Below are 23,018 nucleotides of genomic sequence, written 5' to 3' on the forward strand. Positions count from 1 at the left end.
ACGCGTGGCAGGCCTCCTTATGTCAATAGACAGCAAGCGCATGACGTCGTTGGCCATGCGAGGCCGCCAGCCAGCTTCGAACCTGGCACGTGTCGCGGTTCTGTCTGTGTTCGTAACAATATTAAACAAAATTTATGAAACAAAAAACTAGACTGCACATGTTTTGATACTAGTAGGGGGAAAATTACATCTGAATCATTGAGGAATTCAAAACTAAAAAAAAAATTGAGAAAAAACATTATGTTCTATGAAATGTGGCAATACCATAATCTGCAAGGATGTCGGTATGAAAGGAGTGACTCATAAAACTATCTTTCAAAATCATGTAACCTCAGCTTGCGAAACTGGCAACCTCAGCTAAACACGAATATAAATATAATTAATATTACTTATAATTAGGGTTGTGCGAGAATGAGATTTAGGCCTCGAAAAAAGAAATATTTTTCTCGCGAGAATGAGAAATTTTTAAATAATCAATATTTACTGTAGAGAAAGTGAACACTACCAACAAGAAGTTCAGGACTAGAATCAGTCTAAATCCTAAAAAGCACAAAAAACACGCACCGCCCCATTTTGTCTGTTGTCGCAAAGAATGTCAATATTCTTGCCTTGACCTCTTCAAGACGTGAACTAGCAAGCTCAGGAACATATTTTTCTCTAAGGGTTCATTTAGTGTGGTAAATTGCCCGCTCCTTCAATATATGTATCCATCCAACTCCGAATGTTGGGATCATCAAGATTTTTCAGTGGTACAGTAGAACCCGTTTATAGTGAACCCGCTTATAATGAATTCCCGTTTATTGTGAATTTCCGTCTCGGTCCCTGCAAAATGATGTGAGGTTATGTATTAATTTATTGGATATAGCGCACAACTTTTGTCAATGTTGATACGTTTTCCCGTGTACCACGAACAAATTTTGCCTACATAATGCACATTTATCTCAAATATTTTCATATAATTACAAGTATTTTCACATAACGTCTATTCTGGATCACATTAACGTTTTTCTCCGTAATATGCTACTCGATTGTCGATTGTCCACTGTTCATATTATAAACAAGTCGTAATCGAGTGGCCTCGGTAGGCTACGTGTAGCCAGAAATGGTGCTCAGTTTGGTGAAAATAAAAAATAGTTTTCCCTGCATAGTTAAAGAATGGGCGAACGCGTGTACATTTAATAAGTTATCAAAATTAAACATAAATTACCGCCACACAAATACGTATGTACATTATAGCAACAAATTCAAAATTTTTCGTCTCATTTTTATCGTTCACGTTTTGGACATTTTGATCGAGTAAGGTTCGTAAGACTACCACTAGATAGAACTCTGTGGACTAATTTTTTCCATAGAAAGTAAGAAATTTTCGTTCCAGCTTTAGCAACTGCGATACTAAATGATACGTAGTGATCTTTGATGCGCCAGACTCGTTATTTTTCGTTTATTTACTTTTAACGGTAAAAAGAATTTCGTGTTATTAAGCTGCAAATGTGCTTCAATAAGAAATACGTACATAAAAATGGGTGAAAAACGCGTTAAAAAACGTAAGGCATTATCTGTGCGAGATAAACTGGACATTGTTAAAAAGGTAGACTCCAACCCCACTGTCCCGCACGTGTTAATATCAAAGGAACTGGGAATTGCAACATCCACATTAAATACAATATTAAACAAGCTGAACAATCTTCTTTCTCAAGCTGCGAATACGTCACAGAGTATTAAACGCCTGAAAAAAGGAAAATACGCCGATGTCGAAGAACCATTAATAGAAAGTTTGTACATGTGTAGTGTATTAAAAATATCTGCATTTGCTCATAAAACTGTTGCTTTGAGTATTTTCATTCGTTCTTTTCTTGGCTTAGGCCTATGCGTAGTTAAGATTATGCTTTTGAGTATGTATTGCCAATATAAAAGTTTTCCCAGATATAAAGTTTCCCCTCTATAGTGAACATATAAACTACTCCCTTCAGATTCATTATAACAGGGTTCTACTGTATATTTGCTTTAACAAAAGCTTCCACTGTGTCTTTCGCTATTTAGTTTGCGCTTTTTTTTTTTTTTTTTTTTTTGCAGTTTGCAACACAGCTGAGAGAGACATTTGTCTTTTCTTTTTAATATTGTTAGCAGCCAGCCTGTGCAGGTGTCCTTTATATCCCACGAGGCAGTAACATTGCAGTGTCGACACATTAATGTTCTTTAATCACTCGCATAAAACCCACGATCACGAAATTCGCGCTCACAAAGTTTGGTGGTTGCTTGAGGTTTCGGCATATTTTACACTTTCACGCTTCTGCTAAGAATATGAAGACTTTTTCTATCACAAACTAAAGTTTTTATAAAATAGCAGCACTGTATAGGTAAAACATTTTTAAACGAAACATATAATTCTTAAACAGAAAACATTAGGGCTGATCGGTTGACCGAATTTTCGGTTCGGTTCGGTCATTTTTGTAAAAACCGAAGCCGAACCGAATTCCCAGAAAAAACCGATGATTCGGTTTTTATTAGGGCATTAAAAACTAACTTCAAGTATCTACCAAATAATGTATTTAACATTCATATTGGATAAAAAACGTACCGCTTGCATAATACATCAAAACACATTTAAGACGCATGCTAAGTTTTTCACTATAAAACGTTTTAATCATCTATTCTCTTAATGTTCGCCATTTTCACCATGGGATAGTAAAGTCTAAGCGTTTCTTACAGTTCACTATTTCCTATGTTTAACGTCGGAAGTTTCTGTCGGAATACTACTATTTTCTCTTAAATATATGGTTTTTTCTTATTTAAAGGATATATCACTTCCGTTACTAAAATAATATTTATTTAATTCCGGTTCGTAAGCTAAAACGGTAGAAGTTTCGTAGCATTGCTTAGTTCCGTCCGTATTCTGCAGGGCGCTCACGACGCATGGCGTCACTCAGTTCTATTTTCACATCACAGAATGCGCTATACGTGCGCTAGGATCGATTAGTTGCCTTCCAAGTTCTGTTCCAAATGGCAGTTGGAGAATGAATGTGCATGTCGTCAGACCCTTCAGATGTAGTTTGTTTACTATTCGCGCGTGATTATTGCGGCTTTGCGTCGTTATAGTCTAGAGTATTTGATTTCTCGTAAAATAAAAATTCTTTTTTGCCACTACGTCTAGGTAATTGGAGGCAACTATGAACATCTGTGACGAAGGAATTAAAAATAATACCGCCCGTGTTCCGCAAAGATGATGATGTTACGCACGTGACGGAAAAAAAATCCTAGTAAATACCGCATACTAAATATGAATACTTTACTTGTGTATTTTGAAAATATGGTCATTATGATTCATTCTGCCTTTAAGGCTTATTAGGCCCTCGGCTACGAGAATAAATTTCCGATGCTAACACATCTGTTGGTCGTTTTCAGAAACACAGGGCAAGAATGAGAAAAAAGTTCAACTGTTGTCCGTAGGATAGCGCGTCAGTCGAACCTTTCCTCCTCCCCACCTCCCACCCCTCCCGGGTCTAATCTTTATCTTTGACACCAAACACTCGTGTTGATACCCGATTCTCAGAAATACTGAGCTCGTCCCATCCCTGGTTGTCGTCCTCTACGTTGTTGCCAAACTGCAGACGGAGCGGTAGAGTTGGAGTGAAGTCTACGGCATTTTCGGTTCTGTCAAAATGCCAAAGTGGCGCAAATTTATTTATTTAGTTATTTATTTATCGCTTTATTGGTGGCGAAGTTAAGGCGTGGTACGCCTTTTCTTACACTTAACCACTTTTCTGCAATTACATCAAATAGTGGAATATTAAAAATTAAGCATTATATAAGCAGATGTTGACTAAATATTAAGAGAAAAAATTAAAATTTTAACTTAATGTTCAAATATTAACTACCGTATTGGTCCGAATATAAGGCGACCATTTTTACATAAACGAGAGATGCAAAAATTGGAAGTCGCCTTATTTTCGCACCCAAGACGTCAGAACCGCAAACATTAGTTCCAAGCTGAAAGCTACAGTAGAAACATTGTTTAACAAAACGTTCACGATTTTTTATATTAACTAAAACTTTGTTACCTCACACGGGGAAAAACAATAAATCCACCTAATATTGCAGTAATTTACAATTGTTTGAAGTTGAAAATTAAAATATTTGTTCTTGAGTAAAAACGTGAATGTTGAAGCATCTCAAAATGGCAACCTTTTATTTCACAATTCATATTTGTACTTTGTGTACAATCGCGTGTTAACATTTACGGTAATTTATCTTCAGATTTTTAACTGAAATATTTGTACTAAAATATCACAGTTATTTTCAGAATAATTGTTTACGTTTACAAACATTTCGGATGTAATGTATGGAAATTCACGGCTGCCAACTGTCTTTCCACAATATTTCTTTGTTGTAAAACGAACATTGCCGAACACGCTCGAAGACGCCATATTAACAGGAATTTGGTACGTTGCTTCAAAAGCTATTTTAATAATCCACTCTTTATTTATGTAAAAACCTTTCATAATTATAATAGATTATTCTTTCAAATTCATAGAACAGACTCTCTCTGTCAGAGAGTAATATGGACAAATATACGCGGTCACGTAACCGAAGTTATTCATGGCCGTATGCTTCATCATGTCAGCTAGCCACTTGTTTTGTTCCGGCAAGATGCATTCTTTGTTTGCTTTTTTTACGTTAAACACACTACTAAATAGTAATACACCTTGTTCTGTGGTAATACGTAGCTTAAGTCAAACGGAAAGTTAAATGCTGTATTTTAAGAGTGATTAATAGCCATTGTAAAAATTTTAAATTCGTAGATACAGTAAACTGTGAAAAATGAACAATCACACATCTGTGGAACGGCGGGGAACGAGCTCTAGACAAATAAACAGCTCTGAAGATGACAATTATGCAGCTTCATTAGAGTAAACACGAAAAAATTTCTAGTGTAATATTTAAAAGTGTAAATATTTTCTAATTGTTTTCTTTTGACTTTTAGGGTAGGCCATTCAAACTTATTTTAAATAAGTAAAGTGATAAATATAAATTAATTGTTATACATAAATGCAAAAACGATTTATCAACACAAAATGTATGTCTAATGAATTTTCACATTAATTTCTACCAAAAATTATTTTTACATTTGTTTGGCCTCCTGAAACTGCAGGTCGCCTTATATTCGGGGTCGCCTTATATTCGGGCCAATACGGTATTACCAAAGATTCAACCATAACTAATTTAAAGTAATTAAAAATTAAGCATAGACATACATAAAAAGGGAAGTGATTAAACATACAGCAAATAGTATTTTTTTAAAAAAAAAAAAAAAAAGGTGCTACTACATTAAAACCAGTCACTCGCACATTCACACACAGATTCAAGCAATAGGGTAGCGCCGAAGTGGTCATGGTAACCAGGTGTTACAAAGATGTTTTTCCAGCCTGTACTTAAAGGAAGCCAGATTTTTTGTTTACCTTGTCGCTTGGTCTAGACAACCAACCTTTTTTTTATATCAAGAAACTGAATAACGGTGTTAAAAGTAAGAAATCGTTGGCAAATTTGGTACAGACATCAAGAGTGGAGAAACACGGATGAGTTAAAGCAACACCTATTATTAAAAGCAGTTAGACAAATGGGTAAAGGTCCCAGGAACATTGTATTTAAATGTTTCTTAATGTGTAACAAAAAAGACACATTTCCGGAGAACAATCGCATATCCAAAAAAAATTGGTTGTCTGTAAAGTCGGTTTACGGACGATAGTTTAACGTGACGTCATAACAAAATATTGATGAAATGATTGCATACTTTTATGAATAAAATTGAATCATTTTTATTGAATTATCACTATTTTGTACGGATACAAAGAAGGAGTGAAATGAAATCTACAATTTAATTGTAAATTTTTCTTTTATTTGCACTCATTAATTCAAATATGTTTATTACTTTAACGGAGAGATTATTTTAACTATAACTTTTATACATGTTTGCTATTTAACTTCTTCCAATCTGTGTTATTCTGTTAAAGATAGGACGATGATAGGAAAAGTAAAAGTAGGAAACGAATGTGAGTGTTTCAAGTTTAATGTGCCTCGAAAAAGTTAAATAGATGATTGTTCTGATCGAGTGGAATAGAGATAGATGCGGCGCAAGCGTACAATGAGCGTAACGGGGCACAGCGAAACGGGACAATGTGCGTTACGGGCCTTTTTTTCGTGCGTGCAGCCGGCGTTCATCGATTTATTAGACGTTGCCACGTCAAAATAATTTATTCACGACTAATAAGTAGGGCCATGAAGTTCGCGAAAAAATTCTAATGTCCATTAGACCGCAAGAAGGTATGCCCACGCCAACGGTTTCCTCCTTGTGACTGGTGGCCGCCTGCAAGAGAAGACAGCCCTATTTCACCGTGCCGTTCAGAACTCTATGTTACTCCGCACCTTCAACTTTGATATCGATTCATATCAAAGTTGAAAAGTCAAAGCCCATAGAAACAAACACCTACTTCTAACATATACTTGGTCGGTTTAATGCAATATTTAAATGTACTCTGAATATTAAAATTTGAGTATAGGGTAATAAATTACTTCCGGAATCTAGGGCGCCAATTTACCTTCATAAACTGTATATCATTGTCCTGTCCAGCCAAATCTACCATGAAATATAAATATTAACTTTGTCAGATCTATATTTTTAACAACTATCTGGTCAGGTTTCATTACAACCATATGAATACAAATTCCTGCATCATAGTCAATCAGTATATCTTAATACATAAATACTTATTTACATAACTTTTTAAGATAATACTTATATAAGATTTGATATTCCGATTTCCATCGGTGGAGATTAGCCAGTTTCAGTTTGTGATAAATTGAGTAGGTTAATAGATATATATCATATAATTAAGTCAAACAATATTATTCTGACTAAGCTCAGTGTGAGTAAAGCAATTGCAAGAATCTCTTTCTCTCTAGGGTACTCTAATAGGCTTTTAGTTAGTACAGAAATGAACTGAAGATTTACATTAAAATTGGTCAAACAAAGTATTCAACAAGGCAATTTAAGTTAGTTCAAGACAAGTAAATATTAAGTAATATGGGAAGGAATAATATCAATGTGTGGAGATGGAATTGGGAATATCACAAAATTACATAAACACTTTCAAAGTAAACATTTACATACACAATACACTAACTTGAGTACACGCCGTTTGATGATACATAAAATTGGACAATAAATTAATCAAAGGATATATCGACGATTTTGTACGATGCTGTTCAAACGTCACGTACAAAAAGATGCGTCGCTGTACAAGCTGAGTTGAAACAGATCACAGCACGATGGAAGAAAGTGGAATCGTCGGCAGCAGTCCTCGTTGGGCGTGTTCTTTGCATTGCAGACGTGTTCCAGACGATTGCTGCGACTTCTCTTCAAAGACAATAGTAGTACCATCCCTTGCAGAACGCAGTTAAATTGGTGTAGTTCAAAGTTTATCAGCTCCTTTTCGAAGTTCTCCGTCGAATTTGAATTAAAAGTCTTTGTAGTTCAACTCCTTAAAACATAGTTAGTTGACTAACTTCAACAAATCTTCAGTTTTAACTAGTTTCATATATCACATCGTAGCAAACTATAATGGTATTTCACAATGTCTTGATGTGCATTCATATTTAATTACGTAGTCAGTACTTTTGAATAATATTTCATTTCATTACCTCAATGTCTTATTAACAGTAATTCATTTTCATTACACTTCTGATATAAAAACGTTCTACCATTAATAAAATTTTCTTACAATAAATAATTCCAATCAACAGATTTTCTTTTTCGTTTACGTCATAAATTCAAAGCACTATTGCATAGAGCAATTAATATAAATGTTATTTTACAAAGAATTATCATTTATGGTTGGGAGAAACAAAATAAAATAGTCAATCATGTGAGATGTAATATCACAACGCGTTTTCTCCCGCACTGGATGGCTGTGTTTCATGTACTAATAGTAAGCATGTGCTTGAACGAAACTGAACCAGTCACGAAACATAGACAATACTAGTGTTTTAACTCTCAGCTAGTCTCGAAATCTTTTCGCAGAAAATGCATGCTCTTATTAATAAGGAAGTGATGAAGATAAACTTAGTATTTCTGCACTATTAAAATATAATTAATGATTGCTATTTTTAGATTAAAAAAAGATACCTGATATCATCATAAGGCTGGTGATATAATAAGTTGCGAACCAGCATTCGAAATTTTACGTTATTAACGTAAGAATAAATCGTCCGTCCAGGTATGGCCATTTTGTTAATGCTTTGTCACTAACGCTAGCCTATACCGACGCCACGTAACATATTAACATTTGCGAGCGATATTTTGAATGCATTGACATTACATTAATAAACTTTAACCCGCTGCTCTTAAATATTATATTGAATAATTTCATTAGCCTCTTTGAAGTGTTAAATGGCACAATCATACGAACATTCAAATACACAACTGACTTACAGGTATTAAGACTATATAGATCTCAAGTTCTACCGGACAATTGATTTAATTTATGAGCTAGCAAACATTCGAAACGTAAATTTATTTGTACATTTGTAACAGTGTGTGCATCGTATCTCGCCAAGATAGATAGGAAAAACCTGAATGTTATTTCGGTTAAACGTAAATACTGAATTTAGGAATACATGGTATTTATTTATTTGTGTTTAATTAATATATTAGTTTTAAAATAATTTTATTATTTTGTATTCCTATTTATGATTCTACCAAAAGTAAATGTCAGCTATTCATGGGTTGTGTATATTATTACAAATATTTATATTTTTCACTAATTGATATTTTATCTTTTTGCAACTAATGTGCATAGTGCAGTGCACTAGACACCACAACCAGTGAGTGGTATTGTGTTACAGTGTAACAAAATAAGTAATAAGATAATAATACATCCACACACACTTTACAAATTTTTTATCATATTAAGATAAATGTAGGGCTAATGCATTTTGTGTTTAATGTTCTACAAGTTATGTTTGTATAATACTGTAGTTTTTGTTACTGTATTAAGAAATTATAAAAAAAAGTTTCGTTCTACGAGTTTAGTATTTTGAAATTTCGTTTGTGCCACTTCAATACATACATCTATTATTTCTGGTAGTATAGTAATTATGATAAATCGTTTATATGCATTGAAGTGTTAAAATTACAATCATGCTGCTAAATTATTAATGTTTTATCCAAACTAGCGCGTACTAATTTCAAATTAAATTTTGTGAAATTCACTTGTAATAATTAGACTGTGTGTTGCTTGGGTCATACCTCAAATAAATAACTTTTCCGTGGAGAATAACGAAATTTTATGTTAGGTTATTTCATTGTTTCGCTATTGCTTTGCTGGATCATTTTTAACCAACGTTCAAAACTTGTTTTCATGGCAATACCTACAAATGTGAAAACATACAGTATTTCTCATGCTATTCGTTTATTGCTATGATGGTTTATGTCAACAACTTTGCGTGAAATTGCAAATATTTTCTTAATTCCTAAATGTTACTATCCGATTTCTGCTTTCCGGACAATAGGTAAGGAAGTAATTTCTAAATAGTGTAGCTGTGTGCCCACATGAGGGTTGTTTAATATAATTATGTTAATATAAAATATGTAAATATATGTAACTATAAAGAATATTAGTTCAGTTATAACCAGTTATTTTTGTGTTTTGCACGAGTGTTCCTAGAGAATTCCTTTCGTTGTGGTACTTTTAAATGGTTTCAACCAAAAGTTTGCAGTAAATGTTATTGAGTACAATTTAAAACATGTTTTCAATTTAATGATAGGCCGATTCAGGTATTTATTTATATATATTAATATCTCTTTCATATTTTTTAAACAAAGGCATTTTTAAAATTTTACATCAATGTTACCTAAGCTCAACTCGTTAACGGAAACAATTTTTGACTTTTTTCATTATTGTCATTATTTTCATTATTACTACAAACAACTTGTCAAACGTTTTAACACAACTTGCACCAAACCCTATGCCTAAGCGTTTTTGAGTTATATTTTTTTCCGCTCACCCATTTGGTAATATTTCTCAAAAAATTAGCGACGATGTTTCGGTGGCGTGTGACGTAATACGTTAATGGCATAATCAACGAACTTTCTTAATCTTTGTCCTATTAATTCAGTACTACATATTTTAATATTCGTTCAAATGAAAGTCATTAATAATTTTCTGTTTACACAAATACGTTACATTGACTTCCTTTATGTCCCCAATTCCCCCCTATCCCATCGCCGGTTAAACGTTTTTCATAAACAAGCCTTAAACGCAATGTATTCAATAAAGAACAAAATTATTTCATGCATTGCCAAAGATAAAATTTATTGCAAATATTTTTTGAATTGAGATATTTAAGATTGTATCTCACTTTGAAAGATGGTGCATAGAAAAACTCGAGTCAGTTGAAAATCTACAAAAGAAAAAGGTCATTTCACAGTGCGTCACTATAATTAAACTGCTTAGTACACCTTGTATTGAATGCCTTACACTTGTATAACTAATTCATGTCATTTTGGATGTTATTATATTACCCGAAGTAACTAATAAATCCATTTATTTATCTCCATATCTTGCCTGGACCGCTCATATAACTGGACGCCGCACAGTGGGGCCAAATCCGAATTCCCTGGCCAAAAGTCAAATAGGTTTGACAGTTGGCGCGAATGATCGTACTCGGGGGTTTTCGGGGTCGCTGAGTTCAAATCCATTGTTGTTACATCGAAATTCGAAATATTTACTTCGAAATTACTTCGAAAACGGCGAATATATGCCTTTGACGCAGAAAACTGTGTATTTGCTGGGTTTCTGAGGTCCCTAATTTTACATCTTTAAATGTTACGTCAAAATTTAATAACATTACTTCGAATTTTAATCAAAATCACTTCGAAAATACCACAACATTGATAGTAGCGTTAAAAAATTGTCCCCTGAATGATTTCGAGGTCGCTGAATTCAATTTGTTTTTTTTTTTTTTTTTTTTTTTACATAAAATTCGAACTAGTTACTTCGAAACTACTTTGAAACAGCCAAAAAGAAGCGTTTGACGCAGAAAACGGGATTTGGTTGGGTTCCCAACAAAACTGAAAGCAAATATGTTAATGTTGCTTTCAAAATTCGAGATGACTTCTCCGCAATTTGTTCGGAATAACTTCGGAAGTGTCAAAACATTATTTGCACGTAAAAAGTAGAGCCTCGGGGTTTTTGAGGCTGCTTAGTTCAAATACCATAAAACTTATTTTTAGCTCGCAGTTTTTACCTTTAAATGTGAAGTGGTCATTTGGAAATTGATTTGAAATATTGAAAAGCATAAGACTGACGAACAAAAACCGGATGTGATTAGGCTGAAGGCAGTGATTGCAAATTTCGACAGGAACTTTTCTTCTCCTCTTTGAACGCTGTCCAGTTTATATTTAAATTTAGAGACCTCGCGGGCTACATCCTTTTTAATTTGTGCTCGTACCTTCTCCGATATATCTTCTATGCCCGTGGCTCGCTCGACGAAGGTAAACGCGTGATAATGCTTTAAATTCCTCTTTGTTTGCACTTTAATGACTTTGTACAACTCAATCCTAGTTATAGAAAACATTTTGACTCGTAAAAACGCAGCCTACTAGCGTCATGCGTGACCTGCTCATTGCTACTGTCAAAAGACAACTGAATCCAGGCCCTTGCAAAAGGACAAACAAACAACGTTTCTCTGTTCACTCTTAGCTGAGCTTCGAAGTAAACAAACACCGCTGTATCACTGCGCCCGCCGCGTCAGCAAGTGATAGGCTGAATTTATCTTGCGCGCCGAGCACAGGTACAGTCGGTAATAAAAAAATAAGGAAAAAGTAATATCACAGAACGCCCGCGCAATTCACGCCAGTACGCAAAAGCAAACATAGATGTTTTGTTTATTACATTATCTATAATATAGTAACATTACGTAAGATAATATTATGAAAGAGTTGCAATTTGGTGTTAAGAAATAACAAAGGAATTGTTCTAATAGTTCAGTGTTTTGAAATTTCAATGGTTCCACGTTTATACATGTTGTGTTTGTTAATTTAATGATTATGACGGAACAATTACATGCATTTAAGTGAATAGAAATTACAATAATGCTGCCAGTTATCAATATCTTATGCAACAAGCATGTAGGTACTTATTACGCATTTAATTCTGTAAAATTATATTTGCAATAATAAGTGTGTGTGTGTGTGTATGCTCGGTTATACCTTACTGTTTGTAAATAACTTTTACCGTTGAGAATACGAAATATCATGCTATATTGCTGTTTCATAGTTTCGCTAGTGTTTTGCTTATCATATTTTAACCAACATTTGTGACTTTTTTTCATTGAAATACAATTTTGAGAACATTCACTTGTGGCTAGAGTCGTTAACCTATTCCGTTTTGTTAGTTCTAAACTTTTAAATTTCTTCACTAGTCGTCAGCAACTTTGCGTAAGTTTGGAAATATTGTCCTGATTCCAAATATCAAATAATAGCGTAGCTGTATGCACAAATGAAATAATGTACATAGGCCCTATCTTAAAATATTTAAATAATGTAAGTTTTGTCTGAACCAATTATATTCGTATTGTGTACGAGTCGTATAAAATTTACTTTCATTGGGTACTATTAAATTATTTCAACAAAAATGTTGTACCAATTGTTCTTGAGTACAAGTTACAACCTGTTACGTACAAATTAATAATAATTGTTGTTGTTCGTGCGCGTGACGTGCTGGTGTTTGTGTCGCCACCAGGTGGCAGAAGTGCGAGTCTAGCATGACCGGTGGAGGGGGGGGATAGCGTCGGTTGGCGGAATGGCGTTGTGTTATGGAATCGCAATCGCCCTCAGTCTCCGTCAAGATCAACACAAATGTCACTCAAAATAAACATTAGGGGGGGGGGGGGGGTGGTAGCAGTAGAGCTGGTACAGGGATGGTCTAACCTCCTTAGGACAGGGGGTGTAGGGTGTTGACTGAAAGAAAATAAAGTATTATTTATCCCACATCGTTTCAGGTTTTATTTATGGTAAACTGTGACCAACACAAAAGTAAATAAATAACTAATTAAATAATTAAATAAAGTCAATCATGTCAAAATATCTCTGGTAACAAACAATAAAAATAAATAAATACACAATAATTTATCCTCTTCTTAGAACGAGTATTACTTCCTTTTAAAATAACATGATTATTCTTAACGCACACCTCGACCCATCCTTAAGCTAAATAAACGAAAGAAAGTTTACATTACCATTACTGGATACCACACACTGCCTGCACTCCTGGAAAGAATCAAAACGTTAAGTCATCCTAACCCAAGTTTGAAATACGCCCCCAGATGTTACAAGAGGTGAAAGAAAATTACGAGTTCGCCATTACTTACAACACCGTCGAACGGCAGCACGCAGCTACCCGCCAGGCCGGGGCTCCGACAGACCTGCAGCACCTCACCGAGAAGAACCACCCCGCCCGCACCCAGGGTGGCCCCCTTTATTAAATCCACTTCACAACGTCATCACGACGAGAACAATCCACGCGAAAACAAAAATCCCGGCCGCGATAGGCTATATTTTTTGTATTCCTAAATAATTTATTTTTAAGAAATAAATGCATTTTTAAAAGGTTACAGTAATGTTACATAATATAAAATAGTTATCGAATTATTTTTTCCACATAATTCCACTATTTCACATTAGCTTATTACTTTATATATCTTGTCAAACTTTTTCAAACAACTTGCACAACATCCTAAATCTGTGCGTTCTAGAGCTATATTTTTCCCACTTTGCCAATTGGTAATATTCCCCTATAAATTAGCAACAATGTTTCGGTGGCGTGTAACATCATGCGCGCATAGTGTAAGCCCGTATCAGGCGATGGAAAGTTTCGTTTGGATTCCGCTAGAAGCTTCCAACAAAACTGATAGCTGGCAGCTAGAAAGGTATGTTTCTCTGAAAGAAACTATCACACACACGGCCGAACACGGCCGATTACAAAAACATCCATGAAAATCATCGAAGCAAGAAAAAAACCATTTCTTTTCCTTCATAAACTTATTTTTTGTTTGTTTTTGAACTTCAATCGATAACCTAAGTAATGAACGCAATGACTGATACACAAATTTAATTGGTGTTTATTTAGTTAATTGTTTGGTGTAAGCTGTAAGTTTTCGCGATATCACACATATTTGACTTGTTAATTAGTTCATTATGAACTCTTCTCATTACCCGTTGCAAATTACGACCTCACACAAGATTAGTAAAAACTATTTTATATGCACAACGCCCCATGCCCAGTATCGCTCGGAACTGCCCCTTGCCTTTCAGCAGTCTAGCCCTCGGCCGAACAGGCTCGTGACTGAGCTGTCCCGCTACAAGGACATCAGGCAACGCTGTTCTGTGCATTCCCTACCTTCCACCCCTCCCTCCAACCCGTCCACACATTATCGCAAGCGAACAGACCAAGTGATTCACCACCACCGACAGCGCGTCATGTTACAGTCTGGCTCCATTCAAACAACCATGATGAGGGGGCAGAGGGTGAAGGCGTGGCGAGTCCAAGTAGTTCTTCTCTTTGGCGCGAGAGGGCTGCACTGCACGGTATTTGAATGTTATATCTGTTTGAAGAATGCAAGCCTTTATCTTAGCATCTCCAGCAAGTAATTGAAGGAATTAAACATCAGAATCCATGAGTATATGTATTCGTTAAATGCTGAAGAATACTCTGAGCTAAAGTTTTTCTACTTTTTTGATACATAACTCGTTTTAATTTAGTGTTGAAAGTTGTTGATTCTCAACTTGAAAAAGGAGATTTACAACGGCATTTAAAACTAGATATTTCTACATTTTAAAGCACAATTTAAAGAAAATCATTATCTCATGGCATTCCATATACTTTATTCTTAATAAAAATCAAGTTTCTACAAGAAAATTTTTCACCTGCTTAAAGCTGGAGTTTCCAGCAAAATATGAGTCAAATAACAATTAAAATGCTTTAAAAATATATTAAAAAAATGCTAATAATTTTTTTTGTTGAAAGAACATACACTTTTAATGTAAGAAACACTTGAACGCAAGGCAAGCATTATCTGAGCACATTTAACTTAGGGATCAATACCCCTTAATGCACTGGTAGGTTAAGACGTTTTCTTGGTTAAGACGTTTGTTTATGTTGGCTTGTCCATTAACTCCCGGCATAGAGGCTACAGTAGGAAGTTTTTATTTGTATATTGCTTTTAATCACATTATTGCTATTGAATTTTATTCCAGTACATTTCATAAATTCAAGCTGGCAACAAGGTTAATGTAATACTAATTATTAATGTTCTAAACTGTTTTGTTCTGTTCCTTTTTACACATATGGTTGTTTCAGTAGCATATAAACTTATTTATAAATACAAATAGTAGTTGAAAATAACTTTTATATTGCTGAGAAAGTGACTCCCCTAAGAAATTAAACTTTTGCAAGATATTGCAAGTAATCAAATACTATAGTGGAATTTTTTTTGGTATGACAGCTCAAAGAAAAATTTTGAAGTAGTGACCGAACCGAACCGAAAACCGACATTTTTAACAAAAAACCGAGCCGAGCCGAACCGAACTGAAAATGTGGGAACCGATCAGCCCTAGAAAACATAATTATTAAGTTTGTTTACAGTACGAGAACAAATTAAAACAGTTTGCACAGTACATCGTAGATGCAAGATGAACAGTTGTTCGTAAATTATAATATGCTTTGCGACACAAGCGCTGTAACACACAAAATATCCAACAAAATGGCTGTACATTACTCTTTGACTCTGTAAACGTGCCTTTGATAGTACGTAACTAACGTATTAGTGAACGAGTGCAGTTCGCCAAGAACGTGTCGTATCAAATAAATAATAAAACGTAAACATTGGCAAGTGTAGTCTTTACGTTGATGGTGTTATCATTGGTTACAACGGCTGTGTATTTACTTTTTTTTAGTTACCAAATGGCGGGAATGTGTGGTTATTTGTGGTAAACAGACGTATTTCGCAAAAAAAAATCGCGGTATCGGAAATTATGTAAAAGTGATGTAGGATGGATTGCATTGTGAAATGGTGAGCACACCACAATATATTTTTGACTGATTGATTGATGGTTTGACTCTGTAATCCAGCAGTACCTAATCTAGAAAAGGTTAGGTTAGGTTTGGCTAAGAATTGTTTTGAATAAATTAGCCCATTAATATTTTTCAGCGATAACCTTATAAATGCTACCTATTTATAAGTATATTGTAAGTTATGTATACATTTTAGGTGCAGGGGATTTGCCATCATCAGCCAACACTCTTAGAGAAACTTATGTCCCAAAAATTGGCCAGGCAAATAAGGAAGCAGTAAGGCTATGAGGTTTTTTTTACACTGCCAATGGCATAATTTTTTCACAATTTTTTGGGGTCTCTACTGATTGCTTATTTTTACACCGATTTTTTGCACCGCTTGCTAATTTTTACACCAGTTTTTTGCACCGCTTTTGTCATTTTTTTACACCGAAATGAGCCAGTTTTATTTACCAATTTCTGGGGTCCCTAATTATTAGGAGTGCATGAGTAGCATATTTTAACGATAAGTCGAATTGAGTAGTGCAAAAAATCAAGTATTCTCGAGTTGAGTAGTGAGCATAAATTTTTTTTTTTGCATTTGCTATTTAAGCCCAACCAACATGAAGGTGTTTTTGATTTACTTCAACTACTGTAATCACTTGGTTTTTGCCAGTGCTTCACGCCTACTGATACCAGTTTCGTGAAACTGCCAATTCGGCATGTCTGGTTCGATACTGAGGTGGTTGCGTGGTGCGCAGGCCAACGTGGAGCTGGCGCAGCTGGAGGCCATCTCGCTGCTGTGCGGCACGCCCACGCCCGCCGTGTGGCCCTCCGTCATCAAGCTGCCGCTGTGGCACACGCTCAAGCCCAAGAAGTCGCACCGCCGCCGCCTGCGCGAGGAGTTTGTGTTCATGCCCACGCCGGCTCTCGACCTGCTGGACAAGATGCTGGAGATGGACCCCGAGAAGAGGATCACTGCCGAGGATGCCCTGCGCTCCTCCTGGCTCAAGAACATTGTCCCGGACAAGTGAGTGGTGTCTCTTCTCCAGGGCCTGATATCGTTCTTATAACTAATCTGAGGTCCAGACAAGTGAGTAATATCTCTTCTCCAAGGCCAGATATCATTCTTCAAACTGATCTGAGGTCCTGACACATGAGTAGATATTAATTTTCTAACAACTCTTTTGTATGTTGTATTTTTCTGTAGAACAAAAAATAAATACAATACGTAGCATATCATGAAGAATCAAAACATTATTTTAAACATAGTATTTAAAAAAAAATTTAAGAAAAAATTATTTATCTAAAAAGAATGACCATTTAGATTACAGATATATATAAATATATTTTTTTCAATACAGTAGAACCCTGTTTTAACGAATCTGAAGGGAGTAGTTTATATGTTCACTATAGAGGGGAAACTTTATATCTGGGAAAACTTTTATATTGGCAATACATACTCAAAAGCAAAATCTTAACTACACATAGGCCTAAGCCAAGAAAAGAACGAATGAAAATACTCAAAGCAACAGTTTTATGAGCAAATGCAGATATTATTTTTAATGAACTACACATGTACAAACTTTCTATTACCTATTGGTTTTTGGACATCGGCGTATTATCCTTTTTTCAGGCATTTAATACTCTGTGACGTTTTCGCAGTTTGAGAAAGAAGATTGTTCAGCTTGTTTAATATTGTACTTAATGTGGATGTTGCAATTCCCAGTTCCTTTGCTATTAACACATGCGGGACAGTGGGGTTGGAGTCTACCTTTTAAGTAGTGGTGCACCGATATGACTTTACCGATTACCGATTTGATTACCGATTATGAGAGCAATAATCGGCAGATACCGATTCAGTTACCGATTATAATGAACAAATTTTTTTAAGTGTAATAATGCACACAAAATTTTTTATTCCCATGTGAATTTAATAACAAGATTAGGTAAAATTGAGAATACAGTTATAATAACAGTATAAAAATATATAAAATACACTATTAAGTAATTGAAAGGGGAAATTAAATTAAATTCTTTTTTAAATATTTGTTATTGTAAACAACTTGAACTACAGTCTAATAATTGTAATTTACAATGGGTAAGTTTTTGTTGCGGAAAACTAGCATTATTATCGACTATCACACTATTGCATCAAGAAATTACCGTTTAACAATGTAAACATGCTGCTTTATTTTGTTCACTTTTGAGTTTATAGAAAAATGTTTCCACAATTCACTTTTTTTCTCCCTACTCGCCATCTCACTATAATTATATAAAAATGACTAAAAACCAATTCTAGCACATGTGATTTTATTTATGTTATAAATACTTTTTCACTTTTCACGTCACATACAAATAACAAACGGATAATGTTACCAAAGACGCCCATAATGAGTTTGTAAAACCCAGTGTAAAAAATTGGAAGGTATCGGGACCACGATTTTGAACCGCTACTACGACTCCAAAAGATCGATTGTCATAGAATCCACTGCAACTGTTTGTGGTATTTTGATTGCGTGCCATCTATTTTACTTCTCTGGCTATACGTAATGTACAAGGCCACTAAACAAAAGACGAAACGTAAATAAGCGTGTAAGAAAAATGCATTTTTTATTGTTTGAGGCAATGAGATTTATTAAACTTAACAAAATATCTGTAATTATGATATGACGCAGTTAGATGAATTTTGTAATGTATACAAATATTACCGTATTTCGTCCTAAAATGTGTAACAAAATATTACACGGTAAAAACCTACGTAATTACGCCGGGACGTAAATAATCGGCAAAGTAATCGTTAAGATAATCGCCGATTACGATTAATTGGTAAGTACCCATAATCGCCGATTACGATTCATCGGTATCCGCATCGGTGCACCACTACTTTTAAGTAATGTCCAGTTTATCTCGCACAGATAATGTCTTACGTTTTTTACCGCTTTTTTCACCCATTTTTAAGTACGTATTTCTTATTGAAGCATATTTGCAGCTTAATAACATGAAATTATTTTTACCATAAAAAGTAAATAAACGAAAAATAACAAGTCTGGCGCATCAAAGATCACTACGTATCATTTAGTATCTCAGTTGCTAAAGCTGGATCGAAATTTTCTCACTTTCTATGGAAAAATTTAGTTCACAGAGTTGTATCTAGTGGTAGTCTTACGAACCTTACTCGATCAAAATGTCCGAAACGTGAACGATAAAAATGAGACGTAAAAATATTGAATTTGCTGCTATAATGTACAAACGTATTTGTGTGGCTGTAATTTATGTTTAATTTTGATAACATAATTAAATGTGCACGCGTTCGCCCAACTATGCAGGGAAAACTATTTTTTATTTTCACCAAACTGATCACCATTTTTGGCTACACGTAGCCTACCAAGTCCACTTGATTACAACTTGTTTATAATATGAACAGTGGACAATCGAGTAGCGTATTGCGGAGAAAAACTTCAATATGAGCCAGAATAGACTTTTGTGAAAAAACTTGTAATTATATGGAAATATTTGAGATAAATGTGCATTATGTTGGCAAAATTTGTTCGTGGTACACGGGAAAACGTATCAACATTGACAAAAGTTGTGCGCTATATCCAATAAATTAATACATAACCTCACATCATTTTGCCAGGACTGAGACGGAAATTCACAATAAACGGGAATTCATTATAGGCGGGTTCACTATAAACGGGTTCTACTGTACTTCTGAGACTACCATAGCTCCATAACAGTTTCTGCTGACAACTTATTCTACATAAAATAAACTATAGGTAAGCTCCCCAAAAAACTGTGTAGTGTGAAATTTGTAAAATGTGACATATTGAGGTGATTTTTTGTTGTGAAATGCAAGGTTTTGTATAAAATATTGTTTTTTTTTTTTGTAGATCAATGTCATTTCTGAAAGTCTCATGTGGTACATCATAGATTAGTAACACAAGACTTTGATTTCTATAACAAAGTGTTTTGATATCTTTAGTGTATGTGCCAGTGCCAATGATAGTAGGGAATGTGGGGTAATGGACTGCACGCACTTAACTTTGACATGTTACATTTCTTTTAAGAAAAACTGAAACAATTTTTTTTAAGTTGTAGCAATGTAGTATTGAATCAATTTAAATATAGTTGAGTATTAGTACTTCACATAAAAGGGAAATGTGTTTTTTTCCATAAATTAATAATAATATATTTATAGCATATGTTTATCCGAATTGCGTGGGTAGTGGTATGTGAACAGTAATCTCGTGACTTTTGATCGTGTTTTTAATGTTTTATCACTATTTTTCCTCCCAAAAGTGTGATTTCAGTAACGGTAGTCTTGCTGTTTACCATCACAAATCACTAAAGAACTCAATATCAGATTGATGTTTTTTTTTAGCCAGACTTGTAACAGAAATGTTTATCTTTTTACTTCTGGTCACTAAACCTTGTTAAATCGTTCAATATTAACTATTGCTACTTCAATTACAGACTGCTGCACGATTAATAAAAATACTGCCTAGTACCGAAGTACCAGTAATTCTCTGTTCTGTTGAAGACCTGGTTTCTGAAAGTCAGCGGTGGTTGGGAACAGCGTAGAGGCAGCGGCGGCGCGGTGTGTTGCAGGATGCCGCCGCCGGAGCTGCCGACGTGGCAGGACTGCCACGAGCTGTGGACCAAGAAGCGGCGGCGCCAGCTGAAGGAGCAGCAGGACATGCAGGTCGTCCCGCCCGGCAAGGCCGCGCCGAAGGACAAGCTGGCGGGGGGCAAGCCCTTCGACGAGGGGCTGGACGCCGGGGGGTGAGTGCTCCCTTCGCTCCTGTCTTTGCAGCTTTTAAGATGCTCCACATTTTCAAGGTACGACACTTACAAGAAGGTGCATGTTAAGAAATGGAGTAAATTCTGTTTATGTACAATGGAACGCCACAAATTGTTCAACCATATCCTAAATTCAGAGATGAAGTTTTATTAAAATGCCAATTTTTTTAGGCTCATAAGCCTGATAAATTAACAGTGTTTTCTCGTATAATCGTAGCACATTTCATTCTAAAATCAAGTTTGAAAACTAGGGGTGCGACGAATATGCGGAAAAATAAATTTATGTTAGGTAAGTTATTCATAGGGACCCCAGAAAATGATAAATAAAACTGGCTCATTTCGGTGTAAAAAAATGACAAAAGCGGTGCGAAAAATCGGTGTAAAAAAATGACAAAAGCGGTGCTAAAAATCGGTGTAAAAATTTGGTGAGATACATTAAATTAAATTTGAAATTGGCAAACGAGGATTGTTATGCTTCAAATTTTTTAAAATTTTAATATTAAACATAAAATGCACTCAGTTGGCAAACACTAAAAAGTTTTTAGTGTTTCTAGTTTTCTTCTTGGTCTTGTCTCCTTTACAGCAACCCTGTGTTCCCCTAGCCAATTCTATTCCATCTGTTTCTAACCAAATGTTGGTTTTTTTTAAAAATTGTGTTGTAATATTACTGTGTTTGGAAATTAAAATAATGTATTGTCTGAATAAGAAGAAAAGTAATTATAATTATTAATTACAGAAACAATAGTATTACAATTCATTAATTTAAGAAGAAAATGAAGTGGAGAGACTGTACAATCCATTAAATATGTAACATATTTTGTAGAGATGTGCGAGAAGTCCTTTTCAAAAACCGAGACGAGATCGAGACACAAATACTAAAATTCTCGAGAACTGAGACGAGATCGAGAATACAGTTTTTTTTTTCTTATTTCAAAATTGCAATTTGGTGTCAGTGAAGTTTTCCTCAACGAGATTTTAGATGCAATAAATTGGGCCCACCCTACTCTTTCCTCTTGAGTTCTTTGTAATTCTTGATGTGCAAATATCAACAGTTTTACATGCATAAGCTATTTAATGAAAGAAATGAAAGGACTACATATATGCTATAAAATATACATTTACAAAAATGAATCCACAAAAATAAATAGTCCTGCACTGTAGTCACATGATCATTTCAATAGCCTATTATTGAAAACAGTCAACTTTATTTGGTAGGTCACATTTAAAATCTGCTGTTTAAAAAGACAAGCTGCTCTATATTTTCGGCCAACAGATTCTCTCTTCTGGATGTAACAGTGTTACCAGCACTGCTGAAAAGCCTTTCGCTTTCCACCTGCGTGGCTGGTATGGCTAAATATTTTCTTGCGACTCTGGCAAGCGCAGGGAAACGTGACTGGTTCTGCTGCCACCACATAAGAGGGTCACTTGATCAGGGGATAACATTTTCACCAAGATAAATGGTAAGTTCATTTTCAACTCTTGGTGACTTTACTGAGGAACAGCTTGATTTCTTCAGATGTTCAAAAGTATTCCACAGAGAACAGCTGGCTTCAACTGTATCTGATGGATTTTCTTCTGGAACAGATGCTGTTTTTTATCAACAACCACTTTGAGATCTGAAGTAATACGCTGCACACAAATAAGATTTTCGTGATCTTGCAGCAAAATGTTTTTGAAGCCTGGGTCAAGTACCATTGCAATCATGTCTTCTTTTACTGTTGTGTACAACGGAAACCTAGATTTAATACTTTTCTGAAGAGAAATAGCAAATGCAATTCCAGGGTTACTTTGTTCTTCAACATAGTTAGAAAGTGTTGCCTCAATGCCATACAGCAAAGGTATTTTGGAAGAGATAGTGGGAAATTTAGAATAACACAGCTCTCTTGTGGCTTGTTCTATTGGCTGTAACACACTTACTACATTAGCAGCAAGTTTCCACTCACTCAATGTAAAATTTTCTACTGCCATTGAATCTCCTAGATCTGCAGATAAGGGTACCTGCTGCTCAACAAGGCGGGAGAGCATTGTAAACTCACTGTTCCATCTTGTCGGCACCATAGGTAACAGCTCGTGTACAGGTTTGCTCAACTTTAGCTGCAGAGCATGAAG

The 23,018-nt window shown here is 35.0% G+C and overlaps 1 protein-coding gene across 3 annotated transcripts in view; it reads left to right on the forward strand.

Annotated features, from left to right (window-relative positions):
* The window catches only part of LOC134536665 (cyclin-dependent kinase 12), a 127,135-nt gene that overhangs the window by 55,508 nt on the left and 48,609 nt on the right, over window positions 1-23,018 (forward strand). For all 3 annotated transcript variants that reach the window (XR_010075835.1, XM_063376493.1, XM_063376495.1), the window contains exons 8-9: window positions 16,868-17,136; window positions 20,718-20,891. Coding sequence is in view for 2 of the 3 variants with exons in the window: in XM_063376493.1 (XP_063232563.1) it covers window positions 16,868-17,136; window positions 20,718-20,891 (443 nt within the window). In the remaining variant the exon portion in view is untranslated. The remainder of the gene's footprint in view (window positions 1-16,867; window positions 17,137-20,717; window positions 20,892-23,018) is intronic.

The sequence above is a fragment of the Bacillus rossius genome, chromosome 11, assembly GCF_032445375.1.
Source record: "Bacillus rossius redtenbacheri isolate Brsri chromosome 11, Brsri_v3, whole genome shotgun sequence".
NCBI lineage: Eukaryota > Metazoa > Arthropoda > Insecta > Phasmatodea > Bacillidae > Bacillus > Bacillus rossius.